Source organism: Cavia porcellus, unplaced genomic scaffold, assembly GCF_034190915.1.
Source record: "Cavia porcellus strain 051 isolate PalLab524CR breed Dunkin Hartley unplaced genomic scaffold, mCavPor4.1 scaffold_24, whole genome shotgun sequence".
Classification (NCBI taxonomy): domain Eukaryota; kingdom Metazoa; phylum Chordata; class Mammalia; order Rodentia; family Caviidae; genus Cavia; species Cavia porcellus.
This window is the reverse complement of record NW_026947507.1, coordinates 52,083,967-52,105,495: the sequence shown is the minus strand read 5'-3', so window position 1 is coordinate 52,105,495 and position 21,529 is coordinate 52,083,967. Positions and strand designations below refer to the sequence as shown.

Genomic DNA, 21,529 nt, shown 5'->3' with positions numbered 1-21,529 from the left:
TCCAAGTGGTGACCACTGTTCACTGCTTATAAATCTCAAGACGACAAAATCATTTTCCCTTCGCTCTTCGTCCCACAGTGCCATAGGGCCCTTGTTCTCCAGAGAAAACTCTGGGTCTGGCTTAGGGTAAACCATGCAATTGATTTCCAATTCTGTTCTAACAAATCTAAACCTCGGGGACTCCACAGCTTAGAAATGGTCTCTGTTAGCCAGGCGTGGTGGTTCATACCTGTAATCCCAGTACTCGGGAGGCTGAGGCAGGAGGATCATTGAGAGTTCGAGACCAACCTAGGCTACAAAGTGAGCTCAAGGCCAGCTTGAACTGCATAGCAAGACCCTGTCTCATAAAAAAGACAAAAGGAAAAAAAAAAAAAAAAGAAATGGTCTCTGTTACCAAGTACTAATTTTTAACTCCAGTCATAATCACGTTTCCATATTTTAACCACTGTAAAATACTGAAAGGGCAGAAATGTTTTTCTCACTTTTATGATATCAGCACATAATAAATTTCAGTAAATAGTCTAATTATTTATGGGATTAATGAAATTTAAGACATTTTAGTTAGGGCGTCCAATTTCAGGTTTTTTTCTGTTTTCCTCTCCAACAGATTTGTGGGGGGGCTTGTTTGCTCTTAAAATATGGTGTAACAGCCCATGACTATCTTCTTTTGTTTTCATTCATAAAATGACAAAAATATTATGTTTTAATTGTTGTGAGGGAGGCATGAGATAACCCATGTAAAAATAGCATTTCTTTAGCCCAAACCTTTGGAGGTCAGTAAGAACACACAGGGAGAACTGAATTTTGTCATTTGTGAAGGCTCTGAATTTTAACAACAGATGTTTGCAGAGTAAACCAGTGTTTACTCTGGTTTACTCACACACAGGTTACTCACTCTGGTGAGTAAACCCTCACATGGTTCCCAGGAAAGTACAGTGAGAAACTATGTTTTTGAATTCAAGCTCTAACTTCACCCTCTTAATATTCTTACAGAGAACTAAGTGAGGTTAGAATACACTGCAAGAAGGAAAAGGGAAGCCGGTGTGGTGGTGCACGCCTCTAAGTCCACACCCAGAAGGCTGAGCAGGGGCATCACTCCACACCTGAGACCAGCCTGGGCTACAGGTGAGTTCAAGGGCAGCTTGAGCAGCACAGTGAGACTTTGTTTCAAAAAGAACAAAAAATAATAATAAAGTAAAATGAAAGTAAGGGAAAAGTTTATTAATCTTACTGTTAGAGGGATTTCAAGATCAGTTTCCTGCCTTCTCTAAACAAAAGGAGGCCCGTTTTCCATTTTATAAGGGTGCAATTGAATGACAACCCAAATGACTTGTCTAATTATGCAGCAGGGTTTAAAATGGAGATCAATATCATGTCTGCTAATGTGGATCCCTCTCATTAGAGTCTAAATCAAGAAGACACAGGTTCCAAAAAGGGGAAGCCCAAATACATGAGTGTCTTTGTTATGGCTTCTATCTTGTTATGACTTGTAGATGTCCCATAAAGCCTCAGGCGCTCACAGGTGGCACTTTTCGGACGTGGCTGGATCTGGAGTGTGTAACACTAGCAATAACGGTGCATGGTAACCAGATGGGTTGCCCTATTTCTGGGTATGGATAAGGAAAGCCCATATCTCGGTGTAGGTGGCACCAATCAACAGGCTTGCAGCGTGGTTGGAATTTAAAGGGAGAGAGCGAAGGCTTGTGTTGCTGTGGCTGCTTGTTGGCTTCTGCCCGCCACACCATGGACTATTTCTTCTCTGGGATGCCCTCTCCATGTGCTACTCTGCCTTGGCGTCAGCTGCCCATGGACTTAAACCTCTGCAACTGTGAGCTGAAGTAAGCTTTTGTTTCTTTAACTTATGGGGGTCAAGTATTTTATCTCAGCAACACAAAAAGTAACGAAGACATCCCTCTAGCCATCAAGCTTTCATACTAGTCCACAGATCCTGTGGTTTAGCCCTACACATGGCTACAGTGACAGTCAGTCAACTGGAAACTCAGCAATAAATGTTACTGTTACATGTTTGGAGCAAAGCACAGAGGAGTAAAATCCTGCTGTAGATGTTTTAAGGTTATCTTTCATGGCAAAAATAACATGAAGTTTTAAGTCTTCTCTTGTACAGGAGAGAAAACTATAGATACCAATAAGCAGTCTTAGAGAGTGACCTGCTAACAAATAAGCTGAATTAAAGTCACAGCTTTGTATTTTAAGGTAAGCACCGGAAGAAAACTACTGCAATGCTCTGATGGATATACACCTTTCCTAGTCAGACATCATAGGGATTACTGAAACTAAAATTAATCTGAAATTCTGCCAGTGAAGTTTCCAATTTTTAAATTTCTTGGCCTCTCCTCTGTTACAGGCCCCACATCCCCAGATTCCCCTGAGAGTCAGCATTATTTAAAAGGTTGTTACAGACATAAAACAGATACTATAAATAACCTCTGATATAAGTTTGTAAGCTTGGTGTTTTGTTTTGTTTTGAGACTGGGTCTTGCTCTGTCACTCAGGCTGGACTTGAACTCACTATGTAGCCCAGTCTGGCCTTGAATTTGCAATGATCCTCCTACCTCAGCCTCCCAAGCGCTGGGATTCCAGGCATGTGTCGCCACACACAGCTGGAGATGATCTCTGTAGTGCGGAAGTTACATGGCAAGATGATGCCACATTAAACAAGGGACCTGAACATGAGAGGACTGGCATCCTGATGGGGTCTTGGAGGCAGGTTCCGTGGACACACACTCGAGAGGCACAGAGAGGGACATAGGTGAGCGTGGATCCCGAGACCTGGGGGGGCCACACTGTTTAAAAAGTGACACTGATGGAAGCTTTCGAGCATAATCATTGTCCTTTTTAGCAGAGTTTGACTAATAATAGAGAGAGCAGATTTGTATCAGGTGGGATAGCAGATACGTGACCTCACCGTGGTGACCACATGGAGAGGTAGCTGAGGACTCTGAACTGGGGCACCCCCCCCCAGCTTTGTCTTCCTTGCCACATTTTCTTAAAAACCATTAAAACACCAGTAGCCACTTTTTAAAAAACTGTTTTCCATTTTAAATGAACTCACTATCTCTACATCCTGTTCACTTCAAACACTGCCATCTCTACAGCGATAACTTAAAAGTGATATGTTGCAGCCGGAATCACACACAGTCCCTTCTAATTCCCCTTTTGATTCTTTTCCCTTTAGTCTTTCATCCGGTCTACAGTACCATAACCTGTGCCTCAGATAGCACAGGCTCTGCTATTGCAAGTGTTCCTAAGATCTTTCTTCTAGGAACAGTGGAACCGTTACTTATACTTTGTTTAATCTCTAATGGAAAGGACTTCTCTAAATATTTACATCAGCACAGTTGTCGAGAGTGAATACCGCAACTCTGCAGGCATCGTCCCAGCAGCAGAGGGCTGGTGGGGATGGGAGGAGGGGACACGCCTGGTCATATAATTTTAAGCAGCCCTAGGTTTTCAGGGGGCCACCTACTAAAATATGAAGGGTTTGTATTAACAAAATGGTACTTCAGTGTGCAGAGAAATCCAAGTGAAGTATCTGAATAGCCACTTCAGTTTATTGCTCTTGTAAAAAGGACTCTGTATTTGCTTCAGGTTTAAAGAAAAAGTATTATGTAGGCTTCAGAGACCCAGCAAGTAAATTATCCATAAGCCAAAGAAACTTCTATAAGAAGTGTGAAGAAACACCAAACTTGTCCTGTGCTGTGACTCTCACTCAAGGTGCTTAATAAATAGCAACAACTTGTTCCTCCCTGAGCTGCTAAGTAGAGTCAGCACGCGAAGGCTGTACGCCGGGGAGAGAAGCGAAATCTGCCAAGATAAATGCAGCCGTGTTTTATAAATTAACTCAGCTGTGTGCGTGTTTATTTTTTCTTTGGAAGATTCTAAAATTAAGGCTTCTCGACTCATCTGAGCAGTGGTTTGGATGAGGAAATGAATTTGGGGCAAGAAAGATAGAGACAACATAACTGTGTTGGAAAACCATGGTGATATCCATTGGAACCATGTCCTTATCTCATGAGTGACGCTGCGTCTGCCCAGTGAGTGGCCTACGAATTCAACGGTCTGGCTAAAAACTGTTACAGGCTTTCCGGGATTGCACGCACTCCATCTGTAGCATACACGATATGAATTTAGAGGCAAAACAGTTTTTAATGAATTCCTGGAATGTCAGTAGGATGAGCGTTCTCCTAGACACTGAAGGTGGTAGAAGCCTGAAAAGGCATGGAGCTTCTCTAGAAGGCCTGAAACCTAGAAGTTAGATTTTCAGGGATGGGCACACGGTACCCACATGTCTGCAAACACACATGTATCAAAGGCTGCATCCCTGAGGCTTGGCACGGGGTGTAACGGCAGGTGCTAGTGCTTGTGCCAAGGGGAAGGACTCATCTACAAGTTCTGGGAGCTCAGCTGGCCTCCAAGGGTATCCCACACAACCCTCTTAAAGGACTAGATCAGCATCAGGCTCCAGGTAGACTTGGGAGGTCTCTCTCTGGGTGAGGAAGAGATGGGGCCTTTTCAACTTGAATTCCATTTTCATGGAAGGGCTAAGAGTTATCATTTTGAGGTTGGCATAAATGAATACATGAATTCAGGCCAAAGAGGCTTTGGATACCATCCTTGGGTCTGAATTGCTTCTTTAAAAAGAGATCATGTGGGTCCTTTTAGACTCTGGATCAAAAACATCATCCTAAACTGAGAAAAAAAACTACACCCTGTAAGAAGCAAGTATGTAGCTGCTCAGCATGCTATAATTGGTTTGTGACCAAGTAACTTTTTTCTGTGTCATTTATATATATGTCATATTAGTATTAGTATAGATCAAAGTTCTGCAGTTAAATTTCACAAAATTAGGATTCTTCTATTCTCAGATTACCATACTGTCAAATTAAATCTAAAGAAAACCAAATATCTTGTTCTATATTTTTGTACAGATAGTGCATGAGTTAAGGTTTTATTAGCAAACTGGTACCTGGAGCCTGTGGTTGACAGAAGACCCTGGCTAAAGAATGTGACTTCTTCTTTGCATACTTAAAACAAATAATATCACCCGTCCACATGTTTGAACAGAAAAATAGTGTTCTGAGCTCAAGAGTAGTATGGAAACAGACCGAAGTCATTCTGAATCACAAAGGAATTAGAAATTTGAAGGACAGTGACCAGTAGGAGTTTTGAGTCTTTGTTTGAAATCTATCAAATGAGCTAACAAAATATCCCCTCTGGATATTCAAAGAAATGGTTATGGTTTCCAAGGAAAACACTCACCATGGTTGTCAAGCACAGATACACTGTATTTGTGCTTCCTGAATATATTCTGATGGAAAAATGTAACGATGTTTTAATTGTTCGTATAATGAAAGCTTAGAATGGCAATCACAATCAAAATTGTTGGCAATTTTTATTTAAGTACCTACAGCCATGACATTTCTAAAAGGTGTCATTTTAAGAGCAAGTTCCTCCTGGCCTTTTTTAGCTCTGGAGTTTAGAACTGCTCTTCTGTTGGAATGCGAGTACCATCTTCTTATTGTCAAGCATTCCCTCCATAAATCTATCTAAATTGACTCAAGGATGTTTACAAAGACTCATTCCCTTCCCCTTCCCTCCTAATAAGATAATTCTTTTATGAAGGCTGGGGCTGAATTCCTTAGGTTCTTTCATCTGCTCAGGAAGGGAGGAGGAGAGCTGGGAGTGATGGGGTGGATGGGGCGGTTCTCGGTGCTCAGCAGGCAGAGAGGTGGCTCACAAGAGCACAGGACCAGGACTGTGCACATATGAGCGGCCCATTTTGATCTCTTGGGTGACCGACTGAGGGGAAAGCGCTGATGGAAAGTATTGTTTTCTGGTGGATTTCCTGCTCTCTGTAACTCCTGATTGCTCCTACTCCTTAGGGACAAGTAACTAGGTCTGACCATGGAGTAACAGCTCAGACATGCTCTGATGACCTCCTCCCCAGCAACCTGGCTTTCCTCAGTCTAATTACTTCTGGCAATTGTAGTTACTAGGATTCGGCCTAGTGATTCACTGGAACCCGAATTTTCCCAAAGAGCCCCCTTAACAAGCAAAATTAAATCTGACAAGAAGCCCAGACTTCTACCTCACTCTTACACGGAGCTTTCCTCCAATGCATATCAAGGTTAGGAGCCCCCACCGCCCCCAACCATGCAGTAGAACAGAATAATGAACAAGATTTAATGAAGATAGCTACCCTAAGATGAGCACATGAGGCGCGAGGTCAGAAGCAAGAGGTTAGAGAATCAATGTCCAACCACACTTGGCCCCTTATGCTAGAGTCCACTCATGTTACCGACTGCTGCAGCTGGTCTCAAGTTAGGCGCTGTAGAAACTATGCAAGAAAGGGATGGTTATTTCTTCCTAGGCAGTTTCCTAACCACTAAGATCCCCTCACAAAGCAGAAGCTGGGGTGCATCCTCAATCATCTGGCAGGACGTAAAAACCAACCAACAAATAAGCAAACAGTTGTTTATCATTTAGTAGCTGTGAAAATGCCTGCCTCTGGCTCAGGCCCCTCCTTGCAGAGTCCTTGTGTTTTGTTTCTCCCCACCACAGCAAGCACAGTAGCAAACAGGCCCCCCTCCTAGCCTCTCCAAGTGACAGAGTCCTTATACTACAGAACCAGAATCTGTCCAGTTCCCCATCAAGTCCTGCTGTGTGGGCACCTTGTTCTCCCTTGGGGACCTTCGATGGGGCAGCCCCCTTTCTGACAGCCCTGGTATCACAAGTGAGCATCCCAAGTTTATCCACCCTCCATGGACAGAGCTGCCAGGTTGCACTATGTTTTAAACAAGTATTTGTGCTATTTGTTCATATGATGTCCACCTTTATCACACGCTATGCAAGTATATTTTGTCTTCTTATCCCTTATGGCACTGGCGTTTTCAGTGGCTGCCGTGCTGCTGGGCTGCTGTAGTTATTCTTGAATTAAGAGTCCAACTCTGTGTGTGTCTCATTCTCAGCTGCCTGTAAACATTGTGGCACTGCTTTAAAACTAAAGCTGTCCAGGCCTAAGCCCCAGAGATTCTTTCATGTTCAGAGTGGGACCAGGGTATTAAAAAAAATCTCCAGGTGATTGTAATGTAAGCTGGGGCCCATCAAGATAAATTCCCAGTGAAGCCTGCTCAGGGTAAAAGTAATATGAATAACAGATTTTTATGAAGCATCATGAAGATAACTTTTCGGAATAACACACACTAGCCAGTGAAATATCTATTGTGGTTGTAAATTACATAGGAGGTTTTTGCTATTTAACTACAAAATTATAGACTCTGCCCACATTCTCAGGCCTAAGCTAATAATCTTCACCCAGTTACAGGCACTATACTCGGGGGAAATAGTTTTAGAAGATTTCAAACAAACTTTGTAATTCTGTTGCTTCTACTGAAAGCACATCAGCCGCTTCTGATGTTTGAAAGCCATCGGTAGGCAGATTTAAGTAAAGAGGGAAGGAAGGGCTCAGAAAGGAGGTGTAGGGTGAGGGTGACACAGGAAGTATTCGGAAGACTTCGGCTCATCATATGGCCAACAAAGAAGAATGAGCACACAGAGAGAGAACAGGAGAAAGGAGGAGGAAGGTTTGACAAAGTGTCCCCACTCAAGCCCCAATCCCCACGGCTGCGGTGGAACTTGGCAGTTGGAAGGACCTATCCTGAAACCCGAGTCCCCGCGTCTGCCCAGTGACTGAGTAGACAGTGCAGAGACTGCTCGCTCTTCCTCGCAGTGAGATTGTGAGGACCGGCGCTCTACGGCAAGAGCAGTTGTGGAAGGGCTTGCTCTTCACAGGTAATTCAAGCGCAGAAGCTACCTCAGTGCTTCTCATCCAAACACTTAAACAGCTGTGAATCTCTATTAGGATGAGTCCTGACCAACTTAGAGGGCCAGTGTTAAGGAAACAGTGTTCTAAAACAAGCAGCTCACAAATTCTGCTATTTTATGTTGTGTAGTGGTGGTTTGTATCATGTGGTTATGGGGGGGCTGTTCCACCACTTACTCTCAGGAATGTGCTTTGTATTGGGGTATAATTATAGATATGCTTACTAGCTGGTTTCTGGGAACAGTTTTTGGGAGTGCATATAACACACTGCATTACAGCACATTCATTTCAGGAAGGTGTAGAACGGTAACTCAGTCTAATCCGTGCCCACGCCTGTGTCCAGGAGAACAGGAGAGCAGACCATTTTGGATACAGTGTCCTGGAGGGAAAGACTAAGGAGAGAGAGCCTGCACCTGGGTGTGATTCAGGCTCAGCGACCACAGGGGTGTTGCACTGCATAAATGGGGAAGATTCCGTTTTAGCCCATCCTTAGGTTCTCTTATTTTAAAACAACATACTTTATAGAGAAATCTGTTTTAAAGCAGAATTCTACTATTATATAGATAATAGGTCCAAATGATATGGTTCTCAAAATCTTTTCACACTTCGTAAAAACTTATTGCTGGGGATTTAGCTCAGTGGCTTAAGTGACTGGAAAGTGCAGGTTGTGAGTTCCATTACTTTTTAATTAGTTTTTTTTCTTTGCCAGGCATGGTGGCACGCCTGTAATCTCAGCACTCTGGAAGCTGAGGCAGGAGGATTGCTGCAAGTTCAAGACCAGCCTGGGCTACAAAGTGAGCCCAAGGCCAGCTTGAACTGTATGCATAGTGAGACTCTGTCCCTAAAAATAGACTTATTTTTTGTTATCATGATATTTTTTGAATGATCTGTGGAAAGTAACACAGCTCCATAGGTAATGTGTTTCCCAGTACAATCTTCAGCAGAAACAACTGATAGCCTACAACCACAGCTCAAGATACCAGATACCATTATCTTACATAACAGCATCATAGAAACGAGACACTATTTACAAATGATATATTAAACTCCTTAATTGCATGAAAGTGCTTTAATGTCATTCATCTAAGTTGATGCTACCACAAAAGAATGAGTCTCAATACTGGTGGTGCAAACATTGTTGGTGAGAATAAACAAGGCACCCCTGCATTCCTCTCACTTACCCCATCATCTTTGTGTGAGTGGCTCTAAAGTTCTGGCTTCAGTCCTCGGTACTCTGAAATGGGTTTTAACTTCCAAAATGTCCAACTGGCTCTTTTAAGAAGTTTCAAAAGCAAAATAAGTTTTCTACCAAACTTACTTGTACTTACTTTCCTTCTGGTCTTCAGATTTGTCCCTCAGTTTTCCACTCACTACCACCTCGTGCTCCAGGGGCCAGAGATGACCTTCCCTTTCTTTTTTACATCCAATTAAGTGCCAAAGTCACTGACTGTCTGCAGGCACGTATTCTCCTGTTCATTCGCTCACTGTCTCAGCCAAGGCCTCACTGCCTCAAAGCGTACTCTCAGAGCTGGCTTTTCCTTTTCAGCTCACGTCACCTTTGAAAGCCTACCATGGAGAGCAAGCCAGGAAGCCTGGCTCTGCTTGGTATCACAAGCCCAATCTCCGGGATTCTAAACCCAAGGAGGAGAAGGACCTGCTGTACACTGCGTGTGATGACTGATGTCATGGTTGTGGTTTTCAGACACCAGACACGGTGCATGGGACAGAGCATAGTTAACTCATTCTCCAGGCTTATGAGTTGCTCATTAGTATATCACTACATGATAACTCTCACACCATAAACTTCCTTATAATAAATGAATGCCTACATGTTTTTTCATTCTTAATCTTTGCCTGAAAAACGTAGTTGGAGAAGACAAGTAAACTTAGAAGTACTATTTAACACTCTACTAGTGCCTTATATACTCATACTAAAAGATTGCAAAGTTCAGGAGATAATTGGGATGGCTTTGATGTCAATTTTTTATCAACCTCCTTGTTTGTCTTCGTAAATATAGCCAACCACAGCAAGGTGATTCACTTAGGTTTCTCAGTAACAGAAGCAGCGCAAGACCTACGGCCAAGTGGTCAGCTTCCAGGTCTCTTCCCATCGTACACTGGTTTTTACTTTTCTGGGATGTTTCTACTGCAAAGTTGCTTACTTGCTATTCACTGAATTCTCAAAGGTCACATGGAAAACTAACAAGGTGGTGCTTTGAAAAATACAGTTTAGCATAAAATATAAAGACAGTTATAAGCTAGTAAATCTAACTGAGTAATCATACTTTTGAATTTTCCTTTGAATCTTCCCAAAGAAGTTTATTGATACAACTATGCCCCTTGCCAAGATGACACATCAAGAAATGCTCTTATCAGATAAGGGGGACCTGTAAGTATACAGTACTTTTAAATGAATTTTTCAGTTATTGAAACTGTTTATCACCTATGGAAAGATTTCAGGTATTCTGCTTAAAAGTGTCCTGTTACTGAAATTTTGAGGACAGAAAAGGGGATTTCTTGACACTCAGTGACATGTGGGTATTTAGCATTCTCAGGCTACCAAAATCCTGGTTAATGGATCATTCATTCCATTATTCTTAGCACTTCTGGATGACTAGTAATATTCTAGCACTTCTGAGTGAAAACTATGATGGAATGAAATAAATACAAAGTATAGGCAGTATCTTTCATAAGTGTACACTGTACACATTATATATATATATATATATATATATATATATATGTTAACTTTTTATCGGTACCAGGGATCGAACTCATGACCGCCTGCTTGCAAGGCAGGTACTTATGCCACTGGGCTAAATCCCCAGCCCCACACATTATATATTTAATTAACATATAAATTGTAAAATATTTCAAATTTACTGTGCCATCCAACAGACAGTAAATTTAGAAGTAATTTCATCCTGTTAATCCTTTTGAAAAAATACAACAGAGAAAGCAATCTACATTTTCCCCTCAAAATCAGGAGCAAGGCAAAATAAACCTATGTAATTTACAACATAATATTGTTTTTCGAATTCTCATTTCTGAAAGGATTGCCAGTGTATAACACACTATTAGAAGGAATCACCCTAACCAAGTCAAACACACAGTTTCAACACACTGTCTTGCATGATTTTTACCGTGTTCCCCAGACTGAATGATATTTTCCTAATAGTAACCAAAGTTGACTCTTACATTTCATGAAACACAATATTCACTGCGGTGGTATTCCAGGAACTCGCTACTTGGAAAAGGATTATTTTAGAGGCTGGGGATGGGAAGTGTGAGTGAGCAGTGAGAAAGTGGAAAGAGAATTAGAGGAATGCTTTAAAATGAAAATTGTTTTTGGTTGAGATACAGGGAAAAAGACCATTACTCGATGCAGTGTATCAATAATCACTATGTAATAGAGGGTGTTTTTTTTTTTTTTTGACGGTTCAGTGTTATAATTGCATAGGTATCTTTTGGTTTTCACCTCTACACGAGGATCTGACAAGTGTATAATATAGCAGGTTGAAAAGAACCACTGCATCTAGAAAAGACAATTCACTAGGAAATATTTTAGACATTTAGTGGCAATCTGCGAGCTCTGTCCTGATTCCAATCATCTAAAATGATCAAATGGCTAAGAAACTCAGTCTGTAGTAATACAGCACTGTTTCTGCATAATAGCTTGAAAATCGAATTTTACAACATGTCGTCATTTCCATTCTTTGCTTTCTGGGGAGCTAATTTGAAGAATATTAAATACTAGGAAAATCTTTAGTGGAGAAACGATTTTGCAAAGCTTATCAACTTAAAAGTTGAAACGTTATTCATGTTTTATGCCTAAAAGAATAATAAAATAACAACAATAAATCACTTTCACACTCATTCTTATGTTCCCAGTTTGAGTAACTTGGAGCTAAAATGACAGTATTTCAAAACTACCATTTCTAAGGTGGTTAGTAAAATCTTATTGAAGTAATAAACAAACAATTAAAATAGTATAACAAAATACTTTAGGAGACAACCTTGATAGTGTTACGATATGTGAATTAAAATCCAGAGATAAATGATTTTTGCTGTTTAGATTTTTCATTACTGCCATGAATTTGAATTTTTCTTTGATGTATAATGATATTACATGGTATGTCATACATTTTCTAGAAAAGTTTGCTCATCTGTCTGTAGAATGCTTTTCTCAAAAACGAGGTAATCTGGTAGACAAATATAGACAGATGGAAAATTGTATTGCAGACAATATCCAAGTCAAATTTCATTCAAAATTAATATTACATTTTTCAACTTCATCAGTTATTTTTCAATATTAGCAATATAATAACCAAGCATGTATTCAGAACTCAAAGAAGGATTCGGATCTGAAACATTATCAAAAGCATTACCAATATATGCTAGTTAAGTTTGTTTTTATTTTATTGCCATGAAAATTATTTTACTTACATTCTTGCCCTCCTTTATTCAGAATTCTTTATGAAAAACTTCAAGTCATTTTATAGATTATGCAATGGGATACATTATAATTATCACACATACCATGATATCTTAATATATGCATTTGTCTAGAATCTGAACAACAAAAACCCAAATTATAGACGGCAACAAATAAAAAAAAGGTACTAACTTGTTATTTATTGTTTCTAACAAAAAACTTTCTGGCATGGCATGAACCTGCACAGTCTTCTGGGTCATCAAATAATTTTATTTTATTTAGCAAGCTTCACTGTGACTATTATGTATTTAATTCTTTAACATTGGTCAGCACTGCATAATGCATATCAATATCAGCTCAAAATTTCCCAGCAGAGCTGGGCATGGTGACCATGCACCTGTAATCTCAGAGTTTGGGAGGCTGAGGCAGGAGGATCACTGAGAGTTTGAGACCAGCTTGGGCTACAAAGGAGCTCAAGGCCAGCCTGAACAGGAGACCCTGTCTCAAGCAACAACAAAAACAACAAAAAACTTTTCCAGCAGAACAGCTGTTCTCTAAACATTTGGAAAAATGATGGTTTACAGAGCATCAAATTTATTCCTCAATTAGTTTATTACCTAATAAGCGTGCTGTCTATAACATGGATCAACACTCAGCAAAACGTGTGACCAATTAATTGTGAGGTTTATGGAAGAGAACAGGCGCCGCTTACTGGCTCGAGGGCTTTGTGCAGGTCATTTCCCTCCTTCCTGTTCCTCGGGCATTCTCTGTCAGACAGAGACATTAATAACTGCCTGTGCATTTTGCGTGACTTTTTGGGGACCCACGCACAGAATGCAAGGGGAAATGTGATGCACTAGTAAGGCATTATTATTACTGTAACTACTACTGTTTCGTCACAGATGATTTTTAAACTTACTTGGAATGAAATGAGTTTAAAACTGGTCCAGGCTTCTTGCTTTAGCATCCTATACTTAAAGTCAAGGCTTACCTCCAAAAATGCTGATGGGTGGGGTTTTTCAATAAGGACTGCACTTAATTTTTATCTTGAAGACATTTGATATTTTGTCTCTAAGAGTTGTTCAGCAATCCGAACAAAGAAAATGTCATTACGCGTTTATTCAACCCTCATTAGATAGCTTCAGACTCCTCTTTTGAAACCGTTTCTTTTCTAAGTGGAAACACTACTTTGTAACACAGTAGAAAGTAATTAACAGTTGTTACCGCAAGCAGAAATATGTTTTAGGGACTCAGACACGTCTTTATAAGCCGTTTCCCAATCTCGGTTCTCTGGGCTATCAGTATCTGCATGCAGTAAACTCTGTTACTAAAACTTTCAAGGCTCCATTAGAAAAGAAAATTTCGTCACTGTCCTTCCATCTTCAATCTGTACCTTTGTTTTTCGTAGTGCTTTTTAAAGATTTAGAAATGTGAAATCTAAGTCAAGAGACTAAAACATTCACCTTAGCTACCTATTGTAGGAAAAAATAGGAACACTGGCGGCTTTTAAAAATACGTTTGATCACCATCTTATTATAATTTTAATATAATATAATTTTATTTAGTTATTATAGAAGGTTTTTTAATCTCCTCTTTTTCAGATATTTCCAAGGAAATAACCCAAGTGAGCTGGCGGGTACACCGTGGCCAAGCCCCCTCTGCCCTCCACCTCCCTGCCACTCAGAAAAGCGCTGCACCTGCCAAGAGCGCCCCGCGGTCTCCTTGGGGGACGCCAGGGGTCGCCCCTCTCCCAGGATTGTGCTGCAAGCCAAGCCGCGAACGCAGGCTCCAGTGCGAAGGCGCGAGGGGCCTCGCCCTGGGCCGCTCTGGGACAGCCTCGACCCGCTGGACCCTCGCCCTCCAAGACCCACTCCGCCCGCCCACCCTCACCCCTGCCGTCCTCCGCGCCGCAGCCAGAGGGCGCCTCGTACTTGGCCTTGAGACGGGGAGCGCCCTCCGGCCGGCTGCGCCCAGCCCCCTTGCCCCGCGCCCTGCTCCCAGCTGCACCCGCTCCTCGAAGCGCAAGATGGGACACAGGGGCGGCCTCCTTGCTTTCTGACGGGGGCCCCAGACCCAAAACCCGGACACGAGCCACTCGGTACCCCGCCGTATCGGGCAGGCGTGAGCTGGGAAGGGGTCCCCCGTGGGAGTGGGCTCGCATCCCCGACGGGCCATGGCTGAACGGTCGATCGCAAGAGGCTACGCTTGCCCTAGCCTCGGTTTCCCCAGTGGCCTCATGATGCGACTTCCCCCGACCATCCGCACCAAGAGAGAAGTCTGGGTGTGCAAGGCGCCCGCGCCCTTGTTGCACCGAGCGGGTGGCAGAGTCACCAGGATACGAACCATTCGGAGGCCAAGAATAATAAAGCGGACGCCCTGACGTGTTCAGCACAGGCCCTGGTGTACCCCGCGCCGCGACCCTCCGGGCGGGAAGGCTGGGCCGGGCCCCTGGCGTTCGGACCCGACCATGGTTTTCAAGGCTATTTTCAGGTGAATCAAACCTTGTCTGGCTGAGCCCGAGGCACAAAGACAGCTTTCAGGGGACCCTCGCGCCCAGGGGCAGGGCAGAGACGAACTGCGGCCGGGGAGCAATTACCAAATTTCCAGGGCGCACAAGCCGGGCTGTGTCCTCCCGCTGCTGCCCGGAGGGGCTTTGCGGGCCGGGCTCGGGGGATCGGCCCCGGGACCAGTAGCGCCGCGCTCCGAGCTGCCAGCGCGACCGCGGCCCCCACCGCGCCCGGCTCCCCTCCCGCGCCCCGGGCTCGGGGCCGGCGCCGCCCGGCCTTCGGGTTCTCAGAGGGTCTCGCCTCGCCGGAACGCGGAGTAGGCAGAAGCACAGCTCTCTCCTCGGTCCACACTGCTCGGGCGTCCGCCTCGGGCTGCGGACCACCGCGGGGAAGCTGTCACGAGCCGGTCTCCCCCGCGCCCCGTGGAGCCAGAGGCTCTAGGGGACCCCACCCTCCGTGAGTGCGCGCCACTCGCGAACCCACTCCCAACGCCCAGGATGGCAAAGATGCTCACGTGCAGTGGGCTGAGGATGACCGGGATCCCCGAGTCTCTGGGGTTCGGGGGCGCACGGATTCGCGGGGTGCAGCTCTCGGACTCGTATGCCCTTTACCCCTCGCCTCTCGCGCGCGTCGCGGGCAGCCGCACCGCAGGCGCTCGCCCCTGCATCCCTGGCCCACCCAGGGCTCTTCCTACCCGAGGGCAGCGCGGGCAGCCCGGTGAGGAGCTCCCTGAGCCTCGAGGTCCCCCTCTGCACCCTCACAGTGAAGCCCCCATCCCTGGAGAGAATCTAACGGGAGCCTCAGACGTTCCCAGACCCAGACATGACGCGTGGGGCGGGAGGCACCCAGCGCAGCCGACCCCAGAGCCCGCAGGACGCAGGGGTAGAGGGGCGCCGCCGACGACCCGAGTCCCGAGCGCCCTCTCTCCGGGGGGCGCCAAGTGGCCCGACCGGCGCCGCTCGAAACGGACTCAGGGCGTGCGAGGCGACCCGAGCCCGACAGGTGAACCGGGCGGGGGAGCGGACGCGCCTGGCGCGGCCCCGCACTTACTTCTGCGCTGGCGCCGTCCCCGGGCGGCGTTCTGGCTGCCGATGTGTTCCATAAAGTTCACGATGATGAAAAACCAGGGGAGCAGTCGCAAGTGCATAGTAACCCAGGAAGGTTTCCCTTCTCGGTCTCCTTCGGCTCCCGACTGCTTGCTCAGCGTGCTCGGTGTCTCGGGCCAGACGGAGGCGCAGGAGCGACCCGCGCCGCGCAGCGCAGCGCAGCGCAGCGGAACCGGGCGGAACCGGGCAGGCTGCGGGCGTCTCCGCCGCGGTCCCCGAGGCGCGCGGACGGGGCGGGCGGGCGACGGGGGCGCCGAGCGCGGGCGCGCGAGCTCCTCACTCTGCGCCGGCCGGCCGCGCCGCGGGGGTGGCGGCTGTCACCCCGCAGGAGCAGAGGTGGCCTCGGGGCGCATCCCGGGCGGCCGCGGGTCCCGGGTCTCAGCGGCGGCCGCGGGGGCCCCGGGAGCGCAGGGGCGCGGGCGGCGCGGCCATGGCCGAGGGCGGCGGAGACCCCGAGCTGTGGCCGGCGAGGGCGAGCGCGAGCCTCGGCAGTGCTGCGCCGGGCTCCGGGGAGCACCCCATAGGGGCGGAGGGGGAGGGGAGGGGTGGCCGCGGGGGGCGGGGAGCTGGGGGCGGGGAAGGAAACTGCTGAGCGACAACCCCGAGCGACCTCAATAACTTTCAATTTCAAGAGGGAAAGAGAGAGCTGGAAAAGTACAGGCGCTGCGCTCTGGCAGAGGGACGGCGAGAGGCGCCTGCGGGGTCCCGGGTCCGCGGCGCAGCATCTCCGGGCGCCTCGGGGCCCGCGGGGAGACCCGGGTCGGGATATGGGGTGCAGGCACGGCCCCGCGGGCCAAGAGAACCCCTTGGGAGGGTTCCAGGGCCAGGAGAGGACGTGGGTGTGGGGGCTACGCTGCAGGGTCCAAGACCCAGGTCAATTGGTGCTCCCTCGTCCCCAAGCCCGCCTGGGGTCGCAGCTTCAGGCTAGGCGAACCCTGCTCTCCGGGGCCTGCGCCCCCCTGCAGCCGGCGCCTGGTCCCAGGCAGCGGCCCCTCGCCCCTCTGGCGAATCGCCGGAGGGGTTCTGGTCGCGGACCCCTTCCCAGGTCCCGTGGCCTTCCTTCCGATACTGCTCTCTCTCTGTCCCTCCTCGCTCTCCCGTTCAGCAAGAGTAGCTGCAGCCGGGTGCTGGGCACGGGGTGCTGAGGGAGCCCCCAGCGCTGCGGGGGATCTTGGCTGCACTTTACCTGCTCGGAGTGCGAGGACCGGAGGGAGGCGTGTGTGCTCCGCACGGTCTACTCGGAAATGCTTTGTGCCGTGGCTTCCTCCAAAGCAGTCTTTGCCGCGGCTCTGGGCGATGCCGCCTCTCCTAGGGCGATTCCCCCAGTAGACAGCTCGTCCTCGCGTGCAGCTCCTCTGGTTCCCTCCATCTCTCAATATTCCTTAGACAATCCGCTGTGCGTTTCTGTTTCTCATCTGGCGAACTGGGAATAATATGTGCTGAGCTTTCCTCTGTCTGGGGGAGACGTTCCATAAGTCTTCTGTCCCTAGCACAAGTAGGGATCCAGGGTGGCGGAGAGCAAGGGTCTCTGGGCCGTGCTGGGGTCACAGAGCCAGGGGCTGCTCCTCCAGGCCAGCAGTACGCGCCCTGGCCGGTAGTAGCCAGGGTGAGTTCCTCTCTTCTCCATAAGCCTGTGAGCCGTCAGTAGTCACTACAGAAGTAAGTAGTTGAAGGTCACAGGCTCCCAAAGCATTTTAAACATAAACCTGCCCTGTGTGTGGAGTTAACAGACTCTGAAGGAACACAGCCCACTTTGCCTTGCTACAGGTTCATGCAGCACCAAACCTGTGGGAGACCACGTTGGAAAAGTCCCTGATGCACAGACACCTTGCTATTTCTTATGCTCGGCTCATTTAGGATTAGGAGATTACTCAAATCTTGCAGCAAAGAACTAAGACTTGCAGAATGGTTTTCACCTATGACAACAAATCAGGAGAGAAATACAGGTTATCCCCCTTATCCATCATCTCATTGTGGAAGTTTGCAATGCTTCTCATTATTCTGTGTCCCTGGAGTCCAGTGGTGTGTTCATGGCGCGTCCCTGAAGGAGGACTGGGGAAATGAGATGGCCTGCATGTGAAAGAGATTTGGACTGTGCAGTTCTTTTCAAGGTGATAAAAATTAGAATCTGAGAGACTGGACACTGAGTCCTTAGTTGAGCATCATTTACTGTTTTGCATAGTTGCATTGGAATTTTGAAAGGAGGCATAAATTTCTTTATGCTTGATTCTAGAAGGAAGGCAGGAAGTCTATAAACCAGAAGAGAATCGAAGGATATCCCTTTGCCTTTGGATTTTTTTTTCCCGGTTTGTAACACCCCACCCAGCACTCTTGCATGTGCGTGGGTGCGTACGTGCACGCATGCACCCCCCCACACACACACAAGCAGTGCCCACATCTGTTGTTGCACAACGGCTAGTTGCAAGTAACTTGAGTTTATCACTTTGAACCAGGAAAGCCACAGAAAACCGGACAATTCCAATAATGATTATCTGAAAAAAAAAAAAAAACACTTTTATTTTTCTATGCCCATCTGCATCAGTTTCTCTTGCCTTCTTGCTTAATTCCCCCGACCTGCAGTGTCTGCACCCTAAAATGTGGAGGATTTGAAGGCTAGGAGAGGCTCCCTTTGACAGTGACTCCAGAGACTTCTTTTTAATCTGGTTTACTTGAGCTGGAAGGGGTGAGATTGCAAAAGGGGTATTAAAAAAAAAGCAATTTGGTGAACAGCTTCGGGGAAATAAACATGAAAAGAGACACTAACTTCTTTCCCTGTGCTCTGCAGACATATGTTAGTTTGGAAGAGAACAGGAATGACAGTGTAAATAAATAAACACACCCAGTGAGAGGTTATGGTTCCTGAGACATCCTAGCAAAGAAATGCTAGGTGGTGGGCAAGAAAAGCTTGTGGAGGAATAGACAGTGTTAGAAGGAACTTCAGGGTTACATTAAACCAATGGGGAGAGGAGTCTTTCTTCTCCACACTGTGCTTTAGAATAACTTTTTTTCTGACCTGTGTTTCTGCACTATTAAATGCATGTTTACTTGCCTGGCTGAGTCTTAAGTTCCCTCAACTGCCCTAGAAGCTTACAGAAGGCTTATTATGGCCTATTTTGTGCAACATAGAACCTATTTTTTTTTTCCAATAAAGAAAACAACACTCACAGAAGCCTACAACTGGCAGTGTATTTTAGAGCTCAAATCTAAAGCAAGTTAAAAGCCATATGCTCAGAGTAGACGTGGAGGGTTTCTTCTTGCTTTTCTTAAAAAAAAAAAAAAAAAAAAAAAATCCCAGGGACTTTGGATAGCAGGCATTTAAGAGACTCAGGCTAGGAGACTCATTAGGGTAAGAAGAGAGGGTTCTGTGGACTGTGGTTACTGTCATATCTCCTCTCTCCTCCACCACCTCCCCCAAACAGGCAGTGACAACAGCAACAAGTTATTTTTATCCATTGCAGCCATGGAACTTTAACGAAAGAAAATGATTGTCATATTGTTGAATCCATACAGCAACTATGTGGAAGGGCTTGAGCTCCAGCGCGACAGCACAGCCCCATCATTCAGAATGGGCTATAACGAAATTGTGATGAGAGAAATTTGGCAAAGCCAGGGCTGACATCAGTCATTATAGCATAGAGCGAATGTGCAGATTCTGAAATGCTGGGCTCTCTGGTTGCTGGAAGCTGGAAGCAGCGAGAGGGAGTGAGTCAGGCAAGGTACTGTGGCCGATCTGTGTGACTGTAAACCAGAGCAGACAGATCTGAAGAGCCACTGAAGTGCCGAGAGGAAGCACTACTGCTGTTTCAAGAGAACAGAAGGATGCAGGATGATTGTGGCCATTTAAAAAGCGATTAAAAGGTTATATAGCATTAAGAAATTAAGACCGATGATGGATCACTTACTGTCAACAAGAAAGAATGTTCTTCCTCCCAGATGAAGTTCTGGGACATTTATAAAACTGTGGACTGTCTGGTATGCCTGTATTTTAAAACACTGCTTTCACAGATCAGTTGATTGCTGGTCTTAGTGAAGAAGTGAACATCCAGTAATACTATATAGAGTGTAATTCCTCAAAGTTGTGCCTGATTACAGAGCTTTAATGGAAAGGCGCTATGTTTGCAGTAAAAGGAACCAGGGGCCTGGGGTCCCTTTTCTGTGTTTTTATTGGTCCCCAGGTTTTTCCATCTGAAGAATGAGGAAGTTCAACTAAGTGATTTCCAAAGTCCCTGTCAGCTCCAGAAATAATGGCAACATCTCCCAAAAAAGAAAGACAGACTTATAATTGCAAATGCCAGGGCTATTTCTGGGGTTTTGTGACATCACAACTTTTACTCGCAGAGCCGTGTTTAATTGAACGGGCCCAGATTTAGAAATCTGCTCATAAGTATGTTGATTTTCTGGGAATGCCTAGCCCGTTACAAGAATCCTAGTTAACTCTGTAGAGCTTTGGGGTACCAAGGAAGAAGGAATTTTGGGTCTTCTGAGCAGACCCCTTGATAAAGGGGGAAAAGGACTCCCACACCTCCTAGAGATGCCAATCACTTGGTTTGTTGTTCAGATTTATAGGTGCAGGAAGAATTTAGGCTCTCTTGAATAAGGAATTTTCTTTCATTTCATGTTTTGCTTCCATTTTTAAAATGCAAAGTCAGAAACTCACTTTTTATTTTTCCTAATCATGCCTTTTTAAAAATAAGGACTGGGCCGGGACATAGCTCAGTAGCAAAGTGCCTGCCTGGCAAGTAGAAAGTCATGAATTTGATCCCCAATACCAAAAAACTACAATAAAATAAAATAAGGATTGATATCTGCATCTCTGGCTCCAGAAACCTCTTCAGAAGGTCAGCAGTGAAGCTGGAGTGGCTGTGGCCACAGCTGTGGGTTGAGGAATTGCTCTCAAACATCCGAGTACTACTGTGTAGAATGTCAGATGAAGATAATATTAAAAGCAACTTTTGCATTTGCATTCGTGTGTATTATCTTAAAACAGGCCCTTACTAATGAGAAAACTGAAGTTAGGGGAAGTCATTCAAACTCCTGGAGAAAGCATTAAGGATGATGTTTGATTAACACCCAAGATATGTTCTCTCTGCCTCTCTTTTCCCTCAGGGTGTTGACTTCGAAGACTAAGTCACCGGAGATCCCTTCCACTGGTTTCCAGAGGGGGTTCCTGCAGAAACTCAGAGCATGAGAAAGGGGGCACTGCTTCTGCCCTGCTCTGCCTGGCATCACTGCAGCAAATGGCTGCGTCCTGGGCAACTACAGGTCTGCCAAGCTGTGGTCTTCCCATGCCTGCAGTGCTCAAGCCATTTTCAAAACCATCCCTCATCCCACTTGCACTTCGCACCTGGCAGTAGGAATGGCCTCCTGTTCCTCCTACTCCACGGGTCCCTCAGCATCATCTGTTGCTTTCTTTTACCTGGTCCCCACCGTCAGAAATACTCATTTTACAAAAAGCAATGTTTCAAGAGTTCTTGTGAGGTCCATAAGTGACACAGATGTGTCAGAGCTGGGACTTGATTTCCAGCTGGTACTGATCTAACCATGCCCTCCTGTCTTGTGGGGTAGAGAAGAGGGAATCAGCCATGGAAAGTCAGGAAGCAGGTGTCAAAGCAAGGACACAGGCTAAGTCAGTCTGAAC

The 21,529-nt window shown here is 46.0% G+C and overlaps 2 protein-coding genes across 2 annotated transcripts in view; one reads left to right on the top strand and one right to left on the bottom strand.

The window, feature by feature from the left end:
• Rspo3 (R-spondin 3) overlaps positions 1 to 16,329 on the bottom strand; it is a 79,015-nt gene extending 62,686 nt beyond the window's left edge. Inside the window, exon 1 of the mRNA XM_063235055.1 lies at positions 15,836 to 16,329. Within this exon, the coding sequence (XP_063091125.1) occupies positions 15,836 to 15,932 (97 nt within the window). The 5' untranslated portion in view covers positions 15,933 to 16,329. The remainder of the gene's footprint in view (positions 1 to 15,835) is intronic.
• On the top strand, positions 1,386 to 14,671 carry LOC134472768 (uncharacterized). Its single transcript, XM_063235058.1, has 2 exons — positions 1,386 to 1,838; positions 13,880 to 14,671. Exons 1-2 carry the CDS (start codon positions 1,744 to 1,746, stop codon positions 14,217 to 14,219), a joined length of 435 nt encoding a protein of 144 aa, XP_063091128.1. The 5' UTR covers positions 1,386 to 1,743; the 3' UTR covers positions 14,220 to 14,671.
• Positions 16,330 to 21,529: the final 5,200 nt, after the last annotated feature.